Source organism: Macaca thibetana, chromosome 19, assembly GCF_024542745.1.
Source record: "Macaca thibetana thibetana isolate TM-01 chromosome 19, ASM2454274v1, whole genome shotgun sequence".
Classification (NCBI taxonomy): Eukaryota; Metazoa; Chordata; class Mammalia; order Primates; family Cercopithecidae; genus Macaca; species Macaca thibetana.
The window spans coordinates 54378837-54394058 of NC_065596.1; the positions used below are offsets into that span (position 1 = coordinate 54378837).

Here is a 15222-nt window from a genome sequence, read left to right on the forward strand (position 1 = left end):
TATTAACTGAAACAAAAAGTTAAAAGCTTAATACTCAATTTTTGCAAAATAAACCAGAGGCAGTGGTACTACACCTACAGTCCTAGCTACTTGGTAGGCTGACATGGGAGAATTGCTTGAGGCCAGAATTTCCAGGCTGTGGTGTCCTGATTGTGCCTCTGAATAGCCATTGCACTCTAGCCTGGGCAACATAGTAAGACCCTATCTTTTATAAAAAGAAAAAATAAATACAGTTAAACTTTTGAATGATATTTTATAAAGGTTTATATACATAAGCTGCAGTGCGCTGGAGGGCCTAAGCACACTATATTAAAGCTAGAATCTGCCCTGAAACTTTTAGGTCACATCACATATTATTATTTTTATATTACCACTGGATCGTCATGTGGTTTGGCATTATGAAAACATCTCTCAATACATTTATTTAACAAATAAGAAAATTTATCAGCAAATGAGAAGGATCATTACAGTTTATAAGAAACATACCATGGACCCTAATACAAGTAGGTAACCAATAACTAATAGTTTTTCTTTTGTGACCCCAAACATGCTAAAATGTTAGCAAGTAATGCTTGCAAAAGATAGGAACAGCAAATGTCCTCCATCAGCTTTTGTTTAAAATGATTGCCAGTGACGAGCAGCTCCGATGGTAAGAGTAGGCAGGAAGAACTCTTTGACACCTGAAAATGAGCAGTCTGCTTCCAGTGGCTTCATGAGTTGTTACAGTCCCATGTTTTAATAGTAATACTGCATTTATTTTAAATGCATCTGCAGCAATATTGGGGAAAAGAAAAATAGAAAAGAAAATTTAGAAAATTATGTCTAAAATCTAAAAATTTAAACTATTGTTTTAAAGCCCTTACATAGTTCACAGCTATCAGTCCACACACTAAAAAAATATCTATGTATGGGCAAGAAGTCTTCACTTTGGAGTGATTTTTATACCTGTTTACGTTTAGCAAGACAGAAGAGCGTACGAGAGTTGTTGCACTGCAAAGATCCCATTTTTTTTCCTGTGGAGTGCAGTCCTAGTTGTCCACAAGTCTCTCAACTTTAAGATCTTTCTTCTTTTGAAAATACTGACTTTTCTAGTTGTTGAGCAAGAGAGGTAATATTTTCCCGTCTTTTTTGATGAGGGGTTCAGATGATATAGCCCCTCATTTCTTCTTTCAAGAGATAATGGCTTTAGAGAGCTGAAGAGTAATGAAATTATCAGCGCTGAAGGACCTTCTCATGGTAGCACTATAAAAGATTTTTGTGTCTTCCACCCTTGAAACAGCCTAAGAAAGTCAATGAAACAGAAAAGAGGTACAATTTTTAAAAGGGCTCTAACCTTTTAACAAGCACCATTGATGATAAGCCTCACATGCAGACTCCTTTAGATAGTTCACAGTTACAGCTACTTTGGCTGAGGTTCACACTGCCAAGTTCCGGGGATGCTACTCCCTGCCACCTCACTAAGGTAATCTCCTTTAAGGGCTATGATTAGATTGCTGGAGCAAAGGAAAATTTATAGTTTATTAATGTATTCAGATTCTACCCAATCTGCAGTAGTTATTATACCCTCAAAGCAAATTTGAATGAAGCAGATGTGTGCTGGCGTGCACTGGAACATCAAAGAGGTCGAACGAGTAAAGCATCAAAAGGCAGAACCTGACACATTAATTATGGTAGAAGGTATATTATTCGAAAGTACTTCCAAGGAACCACAGAAAGTACTAATTTTAAATATGCATCCATTTCAGTTGTAACTTTGCTCACAACTGAAATCAGAAGTCACAAACCATAAATATTGCTTTGCCCCCCAAAAGTTACCATTTCCAGTAAAACCCATGTACTTCTTGCATCCAGTACCTGAGATGCTCATACCTTATACAGACTAAGTGTAGGTCTCTTGGCTTAAGCACTAATGCTTTGCCTAACAAACTTATGAGACAGGCTGCACTGTAATATATACAATAGAAAATAACATAAATTTGCAAACTAAGTAATAAAAAACAGGCAAAAGTGGTAAGTGCATTATATATGCAGATATCATTTAAAATGGAATTACAAGAAATTATTCATGTATGCTTATTTGAAAGGGCAGCAATTCAAAAAGAATATCACTAAGCATGAATTAAATTTGGTTAAAAATATTCTGAATTATGGTCACAGAAGAGATCTATAATTTTTAAATAATGTGGATTCTTGTATAAACCATAAATAATACAGGAAATAAGATACCAAAAGGTTAATAAGCTCTTCAGCATGTAAGTTAATTTTGTAGCTTTTCATTTTTCTCATCACTACTTAATCTAATCTAGTTACAGATGTTGGCTTTGGTGGTTGACAGAAAACCCCCCTTAGTGACTTCATCGCCTTACTTGCAGGTTCTGTGCTCTTTCTTTGTTGAGAAGATAAAATGGCAAATGCAAGCTATTGTCCTTTGCCAAGGATCGAAGATCAAAATAGTACTTGGCATAAACACTTCCAGAAACTTTGATGTTATAGTCAATTAGCTGCAAAAACTGTCTTTCAAGCTCATTTCTGTGGGAGGAGGAACACAACAAAACCAACATAGGACAATGTTAGTCCGCTGGGATATCTTTGAAAACATTCTGATGTAAGAAATGTGGTAAAGCAATTATATGTTCTAGTTCTATTAGAACACATGAAAAAGCACACACTGAAGAGAAACCCTATAGATGTAATAAACATGGGAAAGCCTGCAGTTTTCTCAGTTCTCTTTGAAAACTTAGAAAAACTGATACTGGGGAAAAAGCATAAATGTAAAAAATGTGATAATAAACTTAATTTTCCCACTTGCTTTTAAAGACATTTTAGGATTTAAAATGGAGAAAAACACAAAATTTTAAGAAACATGGTAAAGTCTTCAGTTTTTGTCATTTCTCTTTGAAAACATAAAAGCATTCAGTGAAGAAAAGTCTTATAAATACAAACATGTGGTAATGTCTTTACTTGTTCCAGTTCCACCTGAAGACAAGAAAAAAACTAATTTCTGAGGTAAAACCTATGAATGTACAGAATGTGAGAATGCCTTTATTTCATTTTCACTCAAAGATCCATGATATTACATGCTGTAGGTGGTCCTTATAAATATATAAAAAGCACACTGAATTGGAACCCCAGTAGTTTACAAAATACAAGGAAGTTTTCAGTTTTAATATTTTTTTTCAAAAGCTGTGTGAAAACTCCCACTAGAAAATAATTCTATAAATGTTGCTAAAATGAAAAGTCTGATGCCAACTGATTATTTTTATAATCCTCAAAAATGCATATAAATTTTACATGACTTTCAAATATTTTGCGTTTCTCAGTGGTTCCTTGTTACAGAATGTCTCTGCACTTTATATTTTCACTTCTTTTGCAAGAAAACATTAGGGTGAGAGAATTTTGTAGATACTCTTCAAACAATACTACATAAGTTTAGTTCATGTACTAAACATGTAGTGTTTTTTTCTGTTAAGTCATTTAATAAAATTTATTTCTATTCATTTAAAAATATAATTCTGAGCTACTAGGATGTCTGTAAATTCTGTTTTGAAACAAATAAAGGCTACCCAGTTGGATTCCTATGGTAATGTCCAAACAAGGCACAGTTGCTTGCACTCCCTTCTGCGTCCAGCACCCTGAGTCTGGGATGAGGAGAAAGGTGACCACCTCTTATGCATTTGTGCTGCTGACTCGGGGCTCATTCTTGAGAGTTCCCTTAGTGCAGGTGCACAGCTCAGACTCCATGCTCACTCACAAGGCCCCATAATAGTGATCAGATGACGGGAATGATGAATATCATTTATTAGCTCTGAAGAACTTGCAGACATTTTCACAAGGATAACAGAAAGAGGCTTACTGAAGTTGAAAAGCACCAACAAAAGCCATGAGCACATCACCATGGCAACAAATGGATCCAGGGAGAGCCGCCCTGTTATTTCTGAGGAGGAAAAACTCGAAAACAACAAGGATTCGTCCCAAATACATATATAAGCTACATTTGATGGGAAAGGGAATCCCCTCCCTCTGCCTCAGTGCATGAGACTATGTCAAAGGGCATCACGCCAGTTTCTACTCACCTTGAAATTATGAAGATGAGAAACTGTCACTAGTGTCTAGTGACAGGAATACTCTTTAAACATTGGAAGGCAGAAAGATTAAAGAGAGATATCTTGGCTAGACTAAACTCACTTTATGATATGACTTCTGGCAGGGCACAGGAATTACACACTCAGTGTTTCTCCTGAGCTGGAAATAAAACCCCAAGGTGCTCAGCTTCTGTCACCCATGGCCAGAACAGAATGTTGGGGATGAGTTGAAGGCACTGAGAGAGATAAAGGCTGAGAGCAGCCTTTTGTCAGACGATCATACAGCTGCCCTCACCTATTTTTTTTTTTTTTTTAAAGAAACATGGTCTCAGTCTGTCACTCAGGCTAAAGTGCAGTGGCATGATCCTAGCTAACACCAGCCTCAAACTCCGGGGCTCAATCAACCCACTTACCTAAGCCTTTCAAGTCACTGAGACTACAGGCTTGTGCCACTGAGCTGGGCTAATTTAAAATAAAAATTCAATTAGAGACAGGGTCTTTGTTGCCCAAGCTGGTCTCAAACTTCTGTGCTCAAGTGATCCTCTTACCCTGGCCTCCAAAATTGCTGGAATTATAGGTGTCAGCCAGTGTACCTGGCTTCTTGTTAAATGTTTAAACAAATGAATATAAAATAATATAGAACTACTTTCACAGTAATCCCTGTAAAGACTTAATTGTATAAAGATAATCAATACCTGAACAACATATTTAGTTTCTTGGTTTTAAAGTTTTAATATCTTATCCACTGGCTAAGTCAACAAATGTTTGATGTTCTCTGGAAGAGCAGTTAAAATATGCAGAGATGTAGTTTTCTCATTGGCTTAACTGAAAACCCATCTGAAACTACTTCCAACATCAATTACCTGTTGATATGACCATAGGGCTATAGAAATGTAAATCAGACAATGTTTTAATAATCAGCTAAACAGGACTTTTGTATTTATGTCTTTTATATTATCTCATATTTTTCCATGAACACATTTTGACTGTTTAGAAATATAATATTTTATTAAATTATTATGCCTATTAATAGAAGTTTAGTTACTGAAGATAAGCATTATGCCTACAGGATATGGAACTTCTTAGTTTTGTTTATTTTTTTAAGTGACTGAATAGCATACCCTTTACAGGTACAGCAAATTTTCTTAAGAGCAGCTGCTCAGTTTAACTGATATTTTGAAGGAAAATATATTTCAACAAGACATGAAGATGTTGAAGAGTTTTAAGAAAAACCTGATAGACGCTCATTTTTAAATGGTTCAATTTACAGTCAAAACAAGATTATTATGCATAATCAACAGCAGGGAAACAAGGTAAATGTGTATTAAACACTTTGTTGTAATGCTTTCCAGTTTCCAAAGATCATGAACAAAAGCAGCCTTTTCAGAGCATTGCTTCTGGTGTTTCCGCATTCACAAACAGAATTGCGTAGAATTGGTTTTCTTACAGCCGGCCTTTACCACCACTGCTCCTGGACCTCACATCTGTGGGAACTTGCATATTCCTTGACCTTGTAACTAGAACTAGAGCCCAGCCAGTTTAGTTGCAAGTTTTGAGAATAATTTAGCCACAGTAGAGCTAAGTGTTCATAATTACAAATTTCGTTTCCTTTGAGAAATCAGTCTGCAGACTGATGACGGTAGTGATCAAAGTCAGTTTAGTGTCTGCAACTTTCAAAGTACTTCTAATTGTTTCAAATTCATTTTCTGCCACATCTTTTGCTAAAATGGCTACTAGCAACATCACCATCACCACCCGTTTATACTATCAATGAAGTGGTCATTTTCACCAACAGCCATTTCAACAGCAACCAACAGTCACTAGTCTTTTCTTAGTCACAACATCCTCACTTCAGTTGTATACATACAGTGTAGTAATTCTGAATGACAGTCTTTTTAAAAAATTGTGCATACATTATAGCTTTATATATTCATAGGGTATATTGGATATTTTGATACAGGCCAACGATGTGTACTAATCCTACCAAGGTAAATGAAGTATCCATCACACATTTCTCCTTTGTGTTACAAATAATCAAATTATAATCTTTTCATTGTTGTTAAATGTACAATTAAATAATTACTAGAGTCACCCTGTTGTGCTATCAAATACTACATCTTATTCGAAATACATTTTTGTACCCATTAACAATTACCTCTTACTCCCCATCCCCCATACTACTTTTACCAGTCCCTGGTAACAATTCTTCTACTGTCTATCTCCACAAGTAAAATTGTTTCAACATTTAACTCCCATAAAAAGTGAGAACATGGGCTATTTCACTTAACATAATGAGTTAATACTCTATTTCATTATACTCCATTTCCATCCATGTTGTTGTTGCAAATAACAGAATCTTATTATTTTTTAAGGCTGAATAGTATTCCATTGTGTACATGTACCTTTTCTTTATCCACTCATCTGTTGATGGACACTCGAGATGCTTCTAAATCTTGGCTATTGTAAATAGTACTGCAACATACATGAGAGTGCAGGTGTCTCTTTGATATACTGATTTCCTTTATTTTGGGTATATACCCAGTAGAGGGATTGCTGGATCATATTGTAGCTCTGTTTTTAGTTTTGAGGACCCCCAAATTGTTCTCCATAGGGGTTGTACTAATTTACATTCCCACCACCAGTGTACAAGGTTTCCCTTTTTCCCATATCCTTGCCAGCATTTGTTAATTGTGTGTCTTTTGGATAAAAGTAATTCTAAGTGAGGTGAGATGGATCTCTCACTGTAGTGTTGGTTTGAATTTCTCTGATGATTAATAATGCTGAGTATCTTTTCATGTATCTGTTTGCCATTTGTATGTATTTTTTTAAAGTTTTGAAACGGAGTCTCACTCTATTACCAGGTTGGAGAGTGGCACAATCACAGCTCACCACAGGCTTGACCTTCTGAGGTCAGGTAATTTTCCGGCCTAGAACTCCCTTGCAGCAGGAACCAGAAGCATTTGCCATCAGCAGCTAATGCATCTTCTTTTGAGAAATGTCTATTCAGATCTTTTGGCCATTTTAAAATCGGATTATTAGTTTTTTTCTCACATAGTTGTTTGCACTTCTCATATATTCTGGTAATTAATCTCTTGACAGATAGTTTGCAAATATCTTTTCCCAGAATGTGGGTTGTCTCTTCACTTTGTTGTTTCCTTTGCTTTGCATAAGTTTTTTAACTTGATGTGACTTCATTTGCCCATTTTTGTTTTGGTTGCATGTGCTTATGGAGTATTAAAAAATCTTTTTCCAGTCCAATGTCTTCAAGAATATTCCTAATCTTTTATTTTAGTTTCATAGTTTGAGGTCTTAAATTTAAATATTCAATGCATTTTGATTTGAGTTTTGTATAAGGTAAAGATAAAAACTAGTTTCATTCTTCTGCATATGGATATCCAGTTTTCCCAGCATCATTTATTAAAGATACCATCCTTTCCCCATTGTATATTATTGGCATCTTTGTTGAAAATGAGTTCACTGTGGATATGTGGATTTGTTTCTGAGTTCTGTCTTCTGTCTCATTGGTCTATGTATCTGTTTTCATGCCAGTGTCATGCTGTTCTGGTTACTATAGTTGTAGAGTATCATTTGAAGTCAAACAATGTGACTCCTTCTGTTTTGTTTGTTCGTTTTTTTCCTGAGAATAGCTTTGAATATTCTGTGTCTTTTGTGGTTCCATAAAAATTTTAGGATTGTCTTTTCTATTTCTATGTCTATGAAGAATGTCATTAGTTCTTGCTGATATGTAGAGGTAGCACATTAGTGATCTTGGATTCGATCTGGAAGAATTCTCTGCATTAGCAGCCAGAGACTCATTTCTTCTCTTACTTTCCCCCAAACAAAAAGAGTTTCTCTCTCTGTGCAAAGCTTCCTGGAGCTCCCCTGTGGCTGCTACAACTGGGATAGCACTGGGTCTGATCTGAAGCCCACATAGCACTGTGACTGTCCAAGGCCCCTACTGTAACAACTCCCTGGCTGCCGGCTACTTTGCTCAAAGCCCCAAGGCTCTACAGTTAGCAGGTAGTGAAGCCAGAGAGCCTTCTGTCCTTTGCTTAAGTGTAGTAGGTTCCCCCGGCCTCTGGATGTGTTCAGAGGTGCTGTCTGGGGGCTAGGCCTGGGGTCATAAACCTTAGAAATCACTAGATACTCTATTTTACTGTGACTGAACTGGCATTAAAACCATCAAACACCTTTCCACTCTTCCCTCCCCATTACCCAGGCATAGTAGTCTGTCCCCATGTTCACCAGCATCACAATCCCATGGGGTGTACTGCCATGTCACCACTGATGTTCATTAAGGCCCAAGGGCTCTCAGTCAGCTTGTGGTGAATGCTGCCTGGCCTGGAACTCACTCCTCAGGGCAGTGGGCTCATCTCTGGCCCAGGGTAAGCCCAGAGATGCCATCCAAGAGCCAAGGCCTGAATCAGGGACCCCTAACAGGCCACTTGGTGCTTTTCTCCACTGTGGCTGCTCTGGTGTCTAAGTTCAAGACAAAGTCCTCTGTACTCTTCCCTCGGCTTTTCTCAAGCAGAATTTGTCTCTCCTCATAGCCTCCAGAGCCGGGAATGTGCTGGGTCACACATGAAGCCAGCAGATCTCTGAGTCTCACTAAAGACCCGTGACATGTCCTACCTGCTTAGCCACTGCTGATTATTCAGGGTCCAAGAGTTCTTTAGTCAGAAAGTAAAGAATCCTGCCCTTACTGAGTCCTTCCCTTCAAGGCAGCAGGTTCCCTTATGGCCCAGAGTTTGTCTAGAGGTATTATCCAAAAGCTAGGACCCAAAATGGGAGCCTCATGACTCTGACCAGTGCCCTCTCCTACTGTGGCTGAGCTAGTATCCAAGTTGCAAGACAAAGTCCTCTTTACTCTTCTCAAGCAGAGGAAAGAGGTCTCTGTCAGAGTTGCGAGCTACGCTGTCTAGGATTGAAGGAGGGGTGGTACAGCACTGCCTGAGCTGCACCAGCTGCTGTCTCTCTAGGTTACATGCCCCCCAAATACACTGGCTCCAAGCGCAGCTCTGCTCTCAGATTTGCCTAAGAGTTGCAGTCCTTGTGGCCTAGACAGTCTTTCAAGTTTATTAAGGACCCCAGAGTACTTTATCCCACAGCAGTGAGGCTTTCCACAACTCAGGTTTCAGCCACTGGAATGGGTGATTCCCTTCATGCTAGGACTAGAAATGTCCCATCCGTGGGTGGGCACTGGCTGAGTTCAGCCCAGTTTTGCTTTCTGCTATGACAATGCAGCACTGAGTTCAATGCAAAGTCTCACAACTGCTGTGCTCTCCCTCTCCCAAGTATGCAGATTCTCTTCTTGTCACGTGGCCACCGCTAGGACATAAGGGAGGGCTGGCATCAGCAACTCAAGACTGTATTTCCTACCCTGTTCACTGCCTTTTTCAGTGATAGAAAGTTTAAACCAGGTACTATAATTATTTAGCTATTTTTAGTTCATAAAAGGTGTTTTTTATTTAGATAGTTACTCAATTTGTCATTCCTATGAGAAGAGCAATTGGCAGAGACTTCTAATTAGCCATCAGGCTCCACCTTTGTGATCATATACATTCTACATGACAGTCTTATCTGGAGTAATGGGCAAATGTAAAAAAACAAACTCTTGCCACTGCCTGTCATGATCTTCATCTTCATATGCTGCTAAATGACCGCAACAGGGGTTCTTTTATATTTTCTTAAGTGTCACCCACATAGCTATTCTCACTGTCTTGTGGACACTGCTAGAGTGTTTGCTGTAAATGCCTCCCTAGCTCACCCCGCTTACAAACTCCAAGGCTCTTCCCTTTACAACAGTTGTAAGGCCAGACTGGAAGAAAGCCCCCATAAAGCCCATGTTTCAGTATCATGTTGGCACCATCTATGAGCAACCCCATGACTCAGCAAGATTTCTTGCACTCTCCTTGGTAACACAAGTCCCACAAATTGCTGCTGTGGTTGCATGAGTACCTCAGGAGCCTCTTGAGTGTGGTGGGCATTGTGTGATGCCCCGGCAATTTTTTGCATACTGTCTCAGGGAAACACTGGAGCTTCAAACTCATTGACCCAATTTCTAAACACATGCAACATTCCTAATGGGGAGGGCACGGGGATCTGTGACTATTCTGCATCTCAAGGTTTCTATAAAAAACAGACTTTTAAATAAAAAGGAGAAAACATCAGCAAAAGCAAATATACAATGTGTGACTGAGGCTGAGGCTATAACTTCTCCATAATCCAGAGGCCCTAGACCTTAAGAGTGGTCAATTATTTCAACAGCCAGACATGTGTCCCTTAAAAAGAGACTGGAACTTACAGACAGCTTCTAAAAAGCCATAAAGATATTTACTGCACTGTGCTGTTCTGGTGGTGCACTTGTGAAGTATTTGCCAAAAACCACCAGAAAAATACTTATGAGCAGAGCAGATTATTACAACAGTAATTCACCAAGACCTACCCATTAACAGTGAAAAAATATGAACTTTTATACTAAAGCTGGATAGAAAGAAGTATGTGGTTTTATGTGTTTTCCTTATCTGCATACTGTAGCCTTTAAAAATGTCTTAAAGTGTTAAATTTATGGGAGCAAATAAGGTAATGAAAATGGTTAGAAAGTTCACAAAAACCTTAGAAACTCACATGTCTTCAATGCTAGCATTCACAAAGAGCTTGCAGTATTCCCTATTCCATATAGTCACATCTTTCCAAACTTTGGAGGTGAGAAGAATGGCTCCTATGACAATCCTCTTCCAGTTGGTCGGGCAAAGGTCTATCTCAGCATAACTTAAGAGTCTTTCTGTGTAAATCTGCAAAATAGAGCACTGGCCATTGATTTAGTTCACTTTAAGTGCTGTGATAAGAACTCTTTTGAATGACAGATTTCTTCTGCTTTTGACCAGAAAGTGTCTTTTATTCTTACGCTCTACAGACTTTGCTTGGTCAGGCAAAGCAAGAGACCACATTACAATCATAGGTCAGATACTTCTGCTGCCTACTCTGCCTATGGGAATTTCCAGCCCAATTTTGGTGACAAGAATGCCTGCATATGTCAGCCAATGCCATCATGAAGATGGGCAGTGTCATCATCTTTACACTCATAAAAGGCAGCATACACACAGGACCAGTGTAGATTAAAGTTGTTCAGGAAATACTCAAGTGCCTACCACATGTAATGTCTCACTCCTAGCTGGGAGGTAGATAGAAATTCTACAGGTATGTCAGGCTTGAATATGTAAAACCCATGTGATAGTGAGCAAATGTTAATCTCCTTTTCACAAAAACTAACGCTTTTGTGGTGCTAGCTTCAAAAACTGCTGGTCAAGAGAGCCTCCTAGTGGCCGCTGTGCAGAGCAGCATGGCAGGTGCAGGTCTAAGGGGTTGTAAAACATTACCAATATTCAGTTGCTTGATAAAAAACACATGTATATAAAAGAATGGTCCTCCTCTCAGCCCCTATTTTCCCATTTTCATAATCACTTCATGAAAATGTATTCTCTCTTACATTCTGCAACGTAGTCAATTCTGTTGGTTTAAAGGTGGAAACAGCTGCCAGTTTCTGCATCCCTAGGATTCCTCTAAGACTGCCGAGTAGTTTGTGAGACAGTCTCATGAATGAGCGCAAAGAATTGGGCAAAGTGAATTGGGCTTTACAAAGAATTGGGCAAAGTGAACAGCTGAGTAAAGATTAAAGGCGAGCTGTGAGGAGGTGTTACCTCAGAGGGCGCTCTGCAGAAGAGTATGTCTGCGAGCTACTTGAACTCTTTATGTCAAAACAAAGGGAAAACTTTTATTTTATACGAGTTTATTTCTTGTCAGAAGGTTGTGATTGTCAGCTCAGATGTACAAGTGTTCTCCAAACTCACCTGTTTTCAAAAATAAATGGCTGTTGAGCATGATATGTTTTACAGAGGTTCTGCTCCCTTTCCCCCAAACTCAAAACTCTCAAGTATTTTGAGAATGGACCTCGCTCTCTGTATAGGAATCAGAGAGCACTCAAACAACACTAGCAGGCCCTCAACTTCCTGTTGCCTTACTGCTAAGCTGTTGACCGGCTGACGCTCACTCATCGGTATTTTTCCTCCTGGGTCAGTGTGACACAGAATTCTTTTTCCCCACTGATGCCAACTCTTCTCAGTGCAGTTGATCCCATCCCACTTTTGCAGAACACTGTTCCTACAATCAGCTCTTTTTGAAGATTTTATGCCTCTCTACTAGCGATTTTCCCCAATCTAACTGTTCCTTTGTTCCCATCTCATTTCCCGCTACTCCAGCTGTGTCCTCTCATTGGTGCTCACAGCACCATGCACTCATGCCAGCTCCTCATCTTCCATCTCTCCTTAATGTACACTGCCTGCCCCACTGACATTGCTCTTCCAACAGTTCTCTTGCCTAGGTTTCTGGTGCCCTCACACTTACAAATTGGAAGTCTCCAGCCCAACAGTCAACTCTATAAGCCTTTTCTAATCGTGTACAGGACACTGCCATCTGCCAAGTACCTGCCTTTGAGTTACTCTTCTGCAATCTGTCTCCAATGCCTGTTATGTCTGCCTTCACTGGTAGTCTGCTTGGGTTGATTATGAGCCACAATCTCTCATTGCTCACCTGTATCACTCTAATTGCTTTTTAGCCCTCTTCTCTGCCTCCAATCTGCCTCCCAACCATGACTTACTTTCCCCAAAGCAGTCACCATAGCCTAGCCTCTTTATTTACAGCACTCACTTCCCTGCTGAAGATCTACATGAGTCCCCTATCAAACTGGAATAAAACCTTAACATCTTCCTATGGCCTGAAGCCAAAAGGGCCTGTGAGCTATGGCCCTGCCTGTGTGGTCTTATCTCTACTGCTTCTCTTATTCCTCACTCTGACCACACTGGTCACCTTGCTGTTTGTTCTGTGAACACATGTGATACACGTTCCTGTCTCTGCTGCCTGTAATGACAGCACTCCTTCCCTTTGTTGCTTTGGTCAGGTCACTGTTCAAATGTTGGCTCCCTAGAGAGACTCTTCCTTATCATTCTATCTAAAGTACTGAGCACCCCAACACTCTGAATCCCTTCATCCTGCTTCCTCTTCCTGCTATTTGACACTACCTGAAAAAACTACTTGTCTCTCACTAGAACATAAGCTCATAAAGGCAAGAACTGTGTTCAGCCTGTTCTGCCTTCTACCCCAGCACTTAGAAGAGTGCCATAGAGTCAACATCCAGTGAGTGTTTATGAAATGAGTCACTTCTCAGCAGCATTCAGCACTGTGACCATGGCCTCTTTTAAGTCTTTTAATATCCTCTCCTGCTTTTCCTCCTCCCACTCTAGTAGCTACTCCTCTGGGGGCTTGTCCTTTACTCACTATAAGTCCTTACAGATCTATCATCTGTCAATTTTCTTTATCTATTTAAACACAGGGTCTAACTTTGTTGCCCGAGCTGCAGTGCAGTGGCATGATCATGATTCACTGCATTCTCCATCTCCTGGCTCAAATAATCTCCTTGCCTCAGTCTACCATGTACCTGGGGCCACAGGCATGTGCCACAATGACCGGCTAATTTCTTTCTTTTTATTAATAGAGATGGGGCCTCACCTTATTGCCAAGGCTATTCTTGAACTCCTAAGCTCAAGCAATACTCTTGTCATGGTCTCCCACAGTGCTGGAATTACAAGGGTGAGCCACCACACCTGGCTTTATTTTTTCTTTTCTTAAGATACAGGTTCTCACCATGTGGCCTAGGCTGGACTCAAACTACTGGGCTCAAGTAATCCCCCCCCAGCTCAGCCTGCCCAGTAGCTGGGACTAAAGCCATGAACCCACCATACCTGGCTTGGCCAATTTTATTCTACACACTTACTCTGCATTTGAAGAGTTGCTATTACTCTTCATTCTGCATCTCTACCTCAAATTCATGCTCTAGTCCCTTATATCCAAATGATGACTAGACACTGCTACTCTGCCATCTAAAAGGCACATCTAGCTTAGCCTGAGTACAAATCTCTCCCTTTTCCAATCCAGCTTTCCCTCCAGCATCACCTCTCTCTCTAAAACTGGAAGCACCACTCCTGCTTCCCTCCAGCATGTGCTAAGAGTTGCAAATGACTTGCAGCTCCTTGAAAAGGCCTCTGTCTGGTCCAGCACCCATTGAGGGCTTTGATTCAAGCGCACATCAGAAGCCTTCTCTCCTAAACTCTAATTGGATGGTAAATAAGTATTGACCTAAGTATTCTTTCCTTCCCAGCCATGCAGTTGAGTTTCCTCTATAGGTTTGCTGTGAAGAGAAGCAAAACAATTTCAACAATTTGAATAGAATTTATTATTCAAAATGACATTTTTACAATAGGAATTTTGTAGGCATCATGTAAATGTAAGGAAACAGCTATGGCTTGGAAGACTAACGAGCAAAGCTTGTGTCCCAGGCCTACTGGAACCACATTCCTGGGCAGGCACAAGTGATCAGCAGGGGTAGATTAAGACTCATTGCCCAAGGAACAAAGACGACAGGGCAGCAGCTCTCAATCACAGCCTGCATGAGAACTGCCTGAGGAATACAGCCTGAGACTCAACTCAGAGCTCCACTGGAATCCGTCTCTGCCCATGGACCGGATGATTTTGTTACTGCTCCCCATCCCAACACCTCCGCTGGCCTTGCATGTGCGCACACTGCATTTGCACTGAAGTGTGTGGGGAGAAATCAGGAATCTCTCCTGTTGCTTTTAATAGCAATGGTTCTATTATGAAAAATGCAATGGCAACACTGTAAGCCATAATGATGATTCAATTCGAATGTGTGTTTTACTTTGCTTTCATAAGTTTCTCTTAAAGTTTGGATAATAATTTCAGAAGCCAACGTTTTGTTTGTTTGTTTTTGTTTTTGTTTTGAGACAGAATCTTGATCTGTCACCCAGGCTGGTTCACTGCAACCTCTGCCTCCCGGGTTCAAGCGATTCTCCTGCCTCAGCCTCCTGAGTAGCTGGGATTACAGACACCCACCACCACACCTGGCTAATTTTTGTAACTTTAGTAGAGATGGGTTTTCGCCATGTTGGCCAGGCTAGTCTCGAACTCCTGACCTCAGGTGATCGACCCGCCTCAGCCTCCCCCAAAGTGTTGAAATTGCAGGTGTGAGCCACCATGTCCGGCCCAAAAGCCAACTTTTATTTAAAAA

At 40.0% G+C, this 15222-nt stretch overlaps 1 protein-coding gene across 2 annotated transcripts in view; it reads right to left on the reverse strand.

Annotated features, from left to right (window-relative positions):
* Positions 1-495: 495 nt before the first annotated feature.
* Positions 496-15222, reverse strand: part of LOC126943620 (cyclin-Y-like protein 2) — a 46288-nt gene continuing 31561 nt past the window's right edge. Inside the window, exons 8-11 of one of the 2 annotated variants that reach the window (XR_007721774.1) lie at positions 10710-10876; positions 2367-2529; positions 946-1280; positions 496-768 (exon numbers count right to left, since the gene is read on the reverse strand). Coding sequence is in view for 1 of the 2 variants with exons in the window: in XM_050772566.1 (XP_050628523.1) it covers positions 1170-1280; positions 2367-2529; positions 10710-10876 (441 nt within the window). In the remaining variant the exon portion in view is untranslated. Of the gene's footprint in view, positions 769-935; positions 1281-2366; positions 2530-10709; positions 10877-15222 lie in introns of those variants that run through there. The other variant, XM_050772566.1, reaches the window with a different exon arrangement.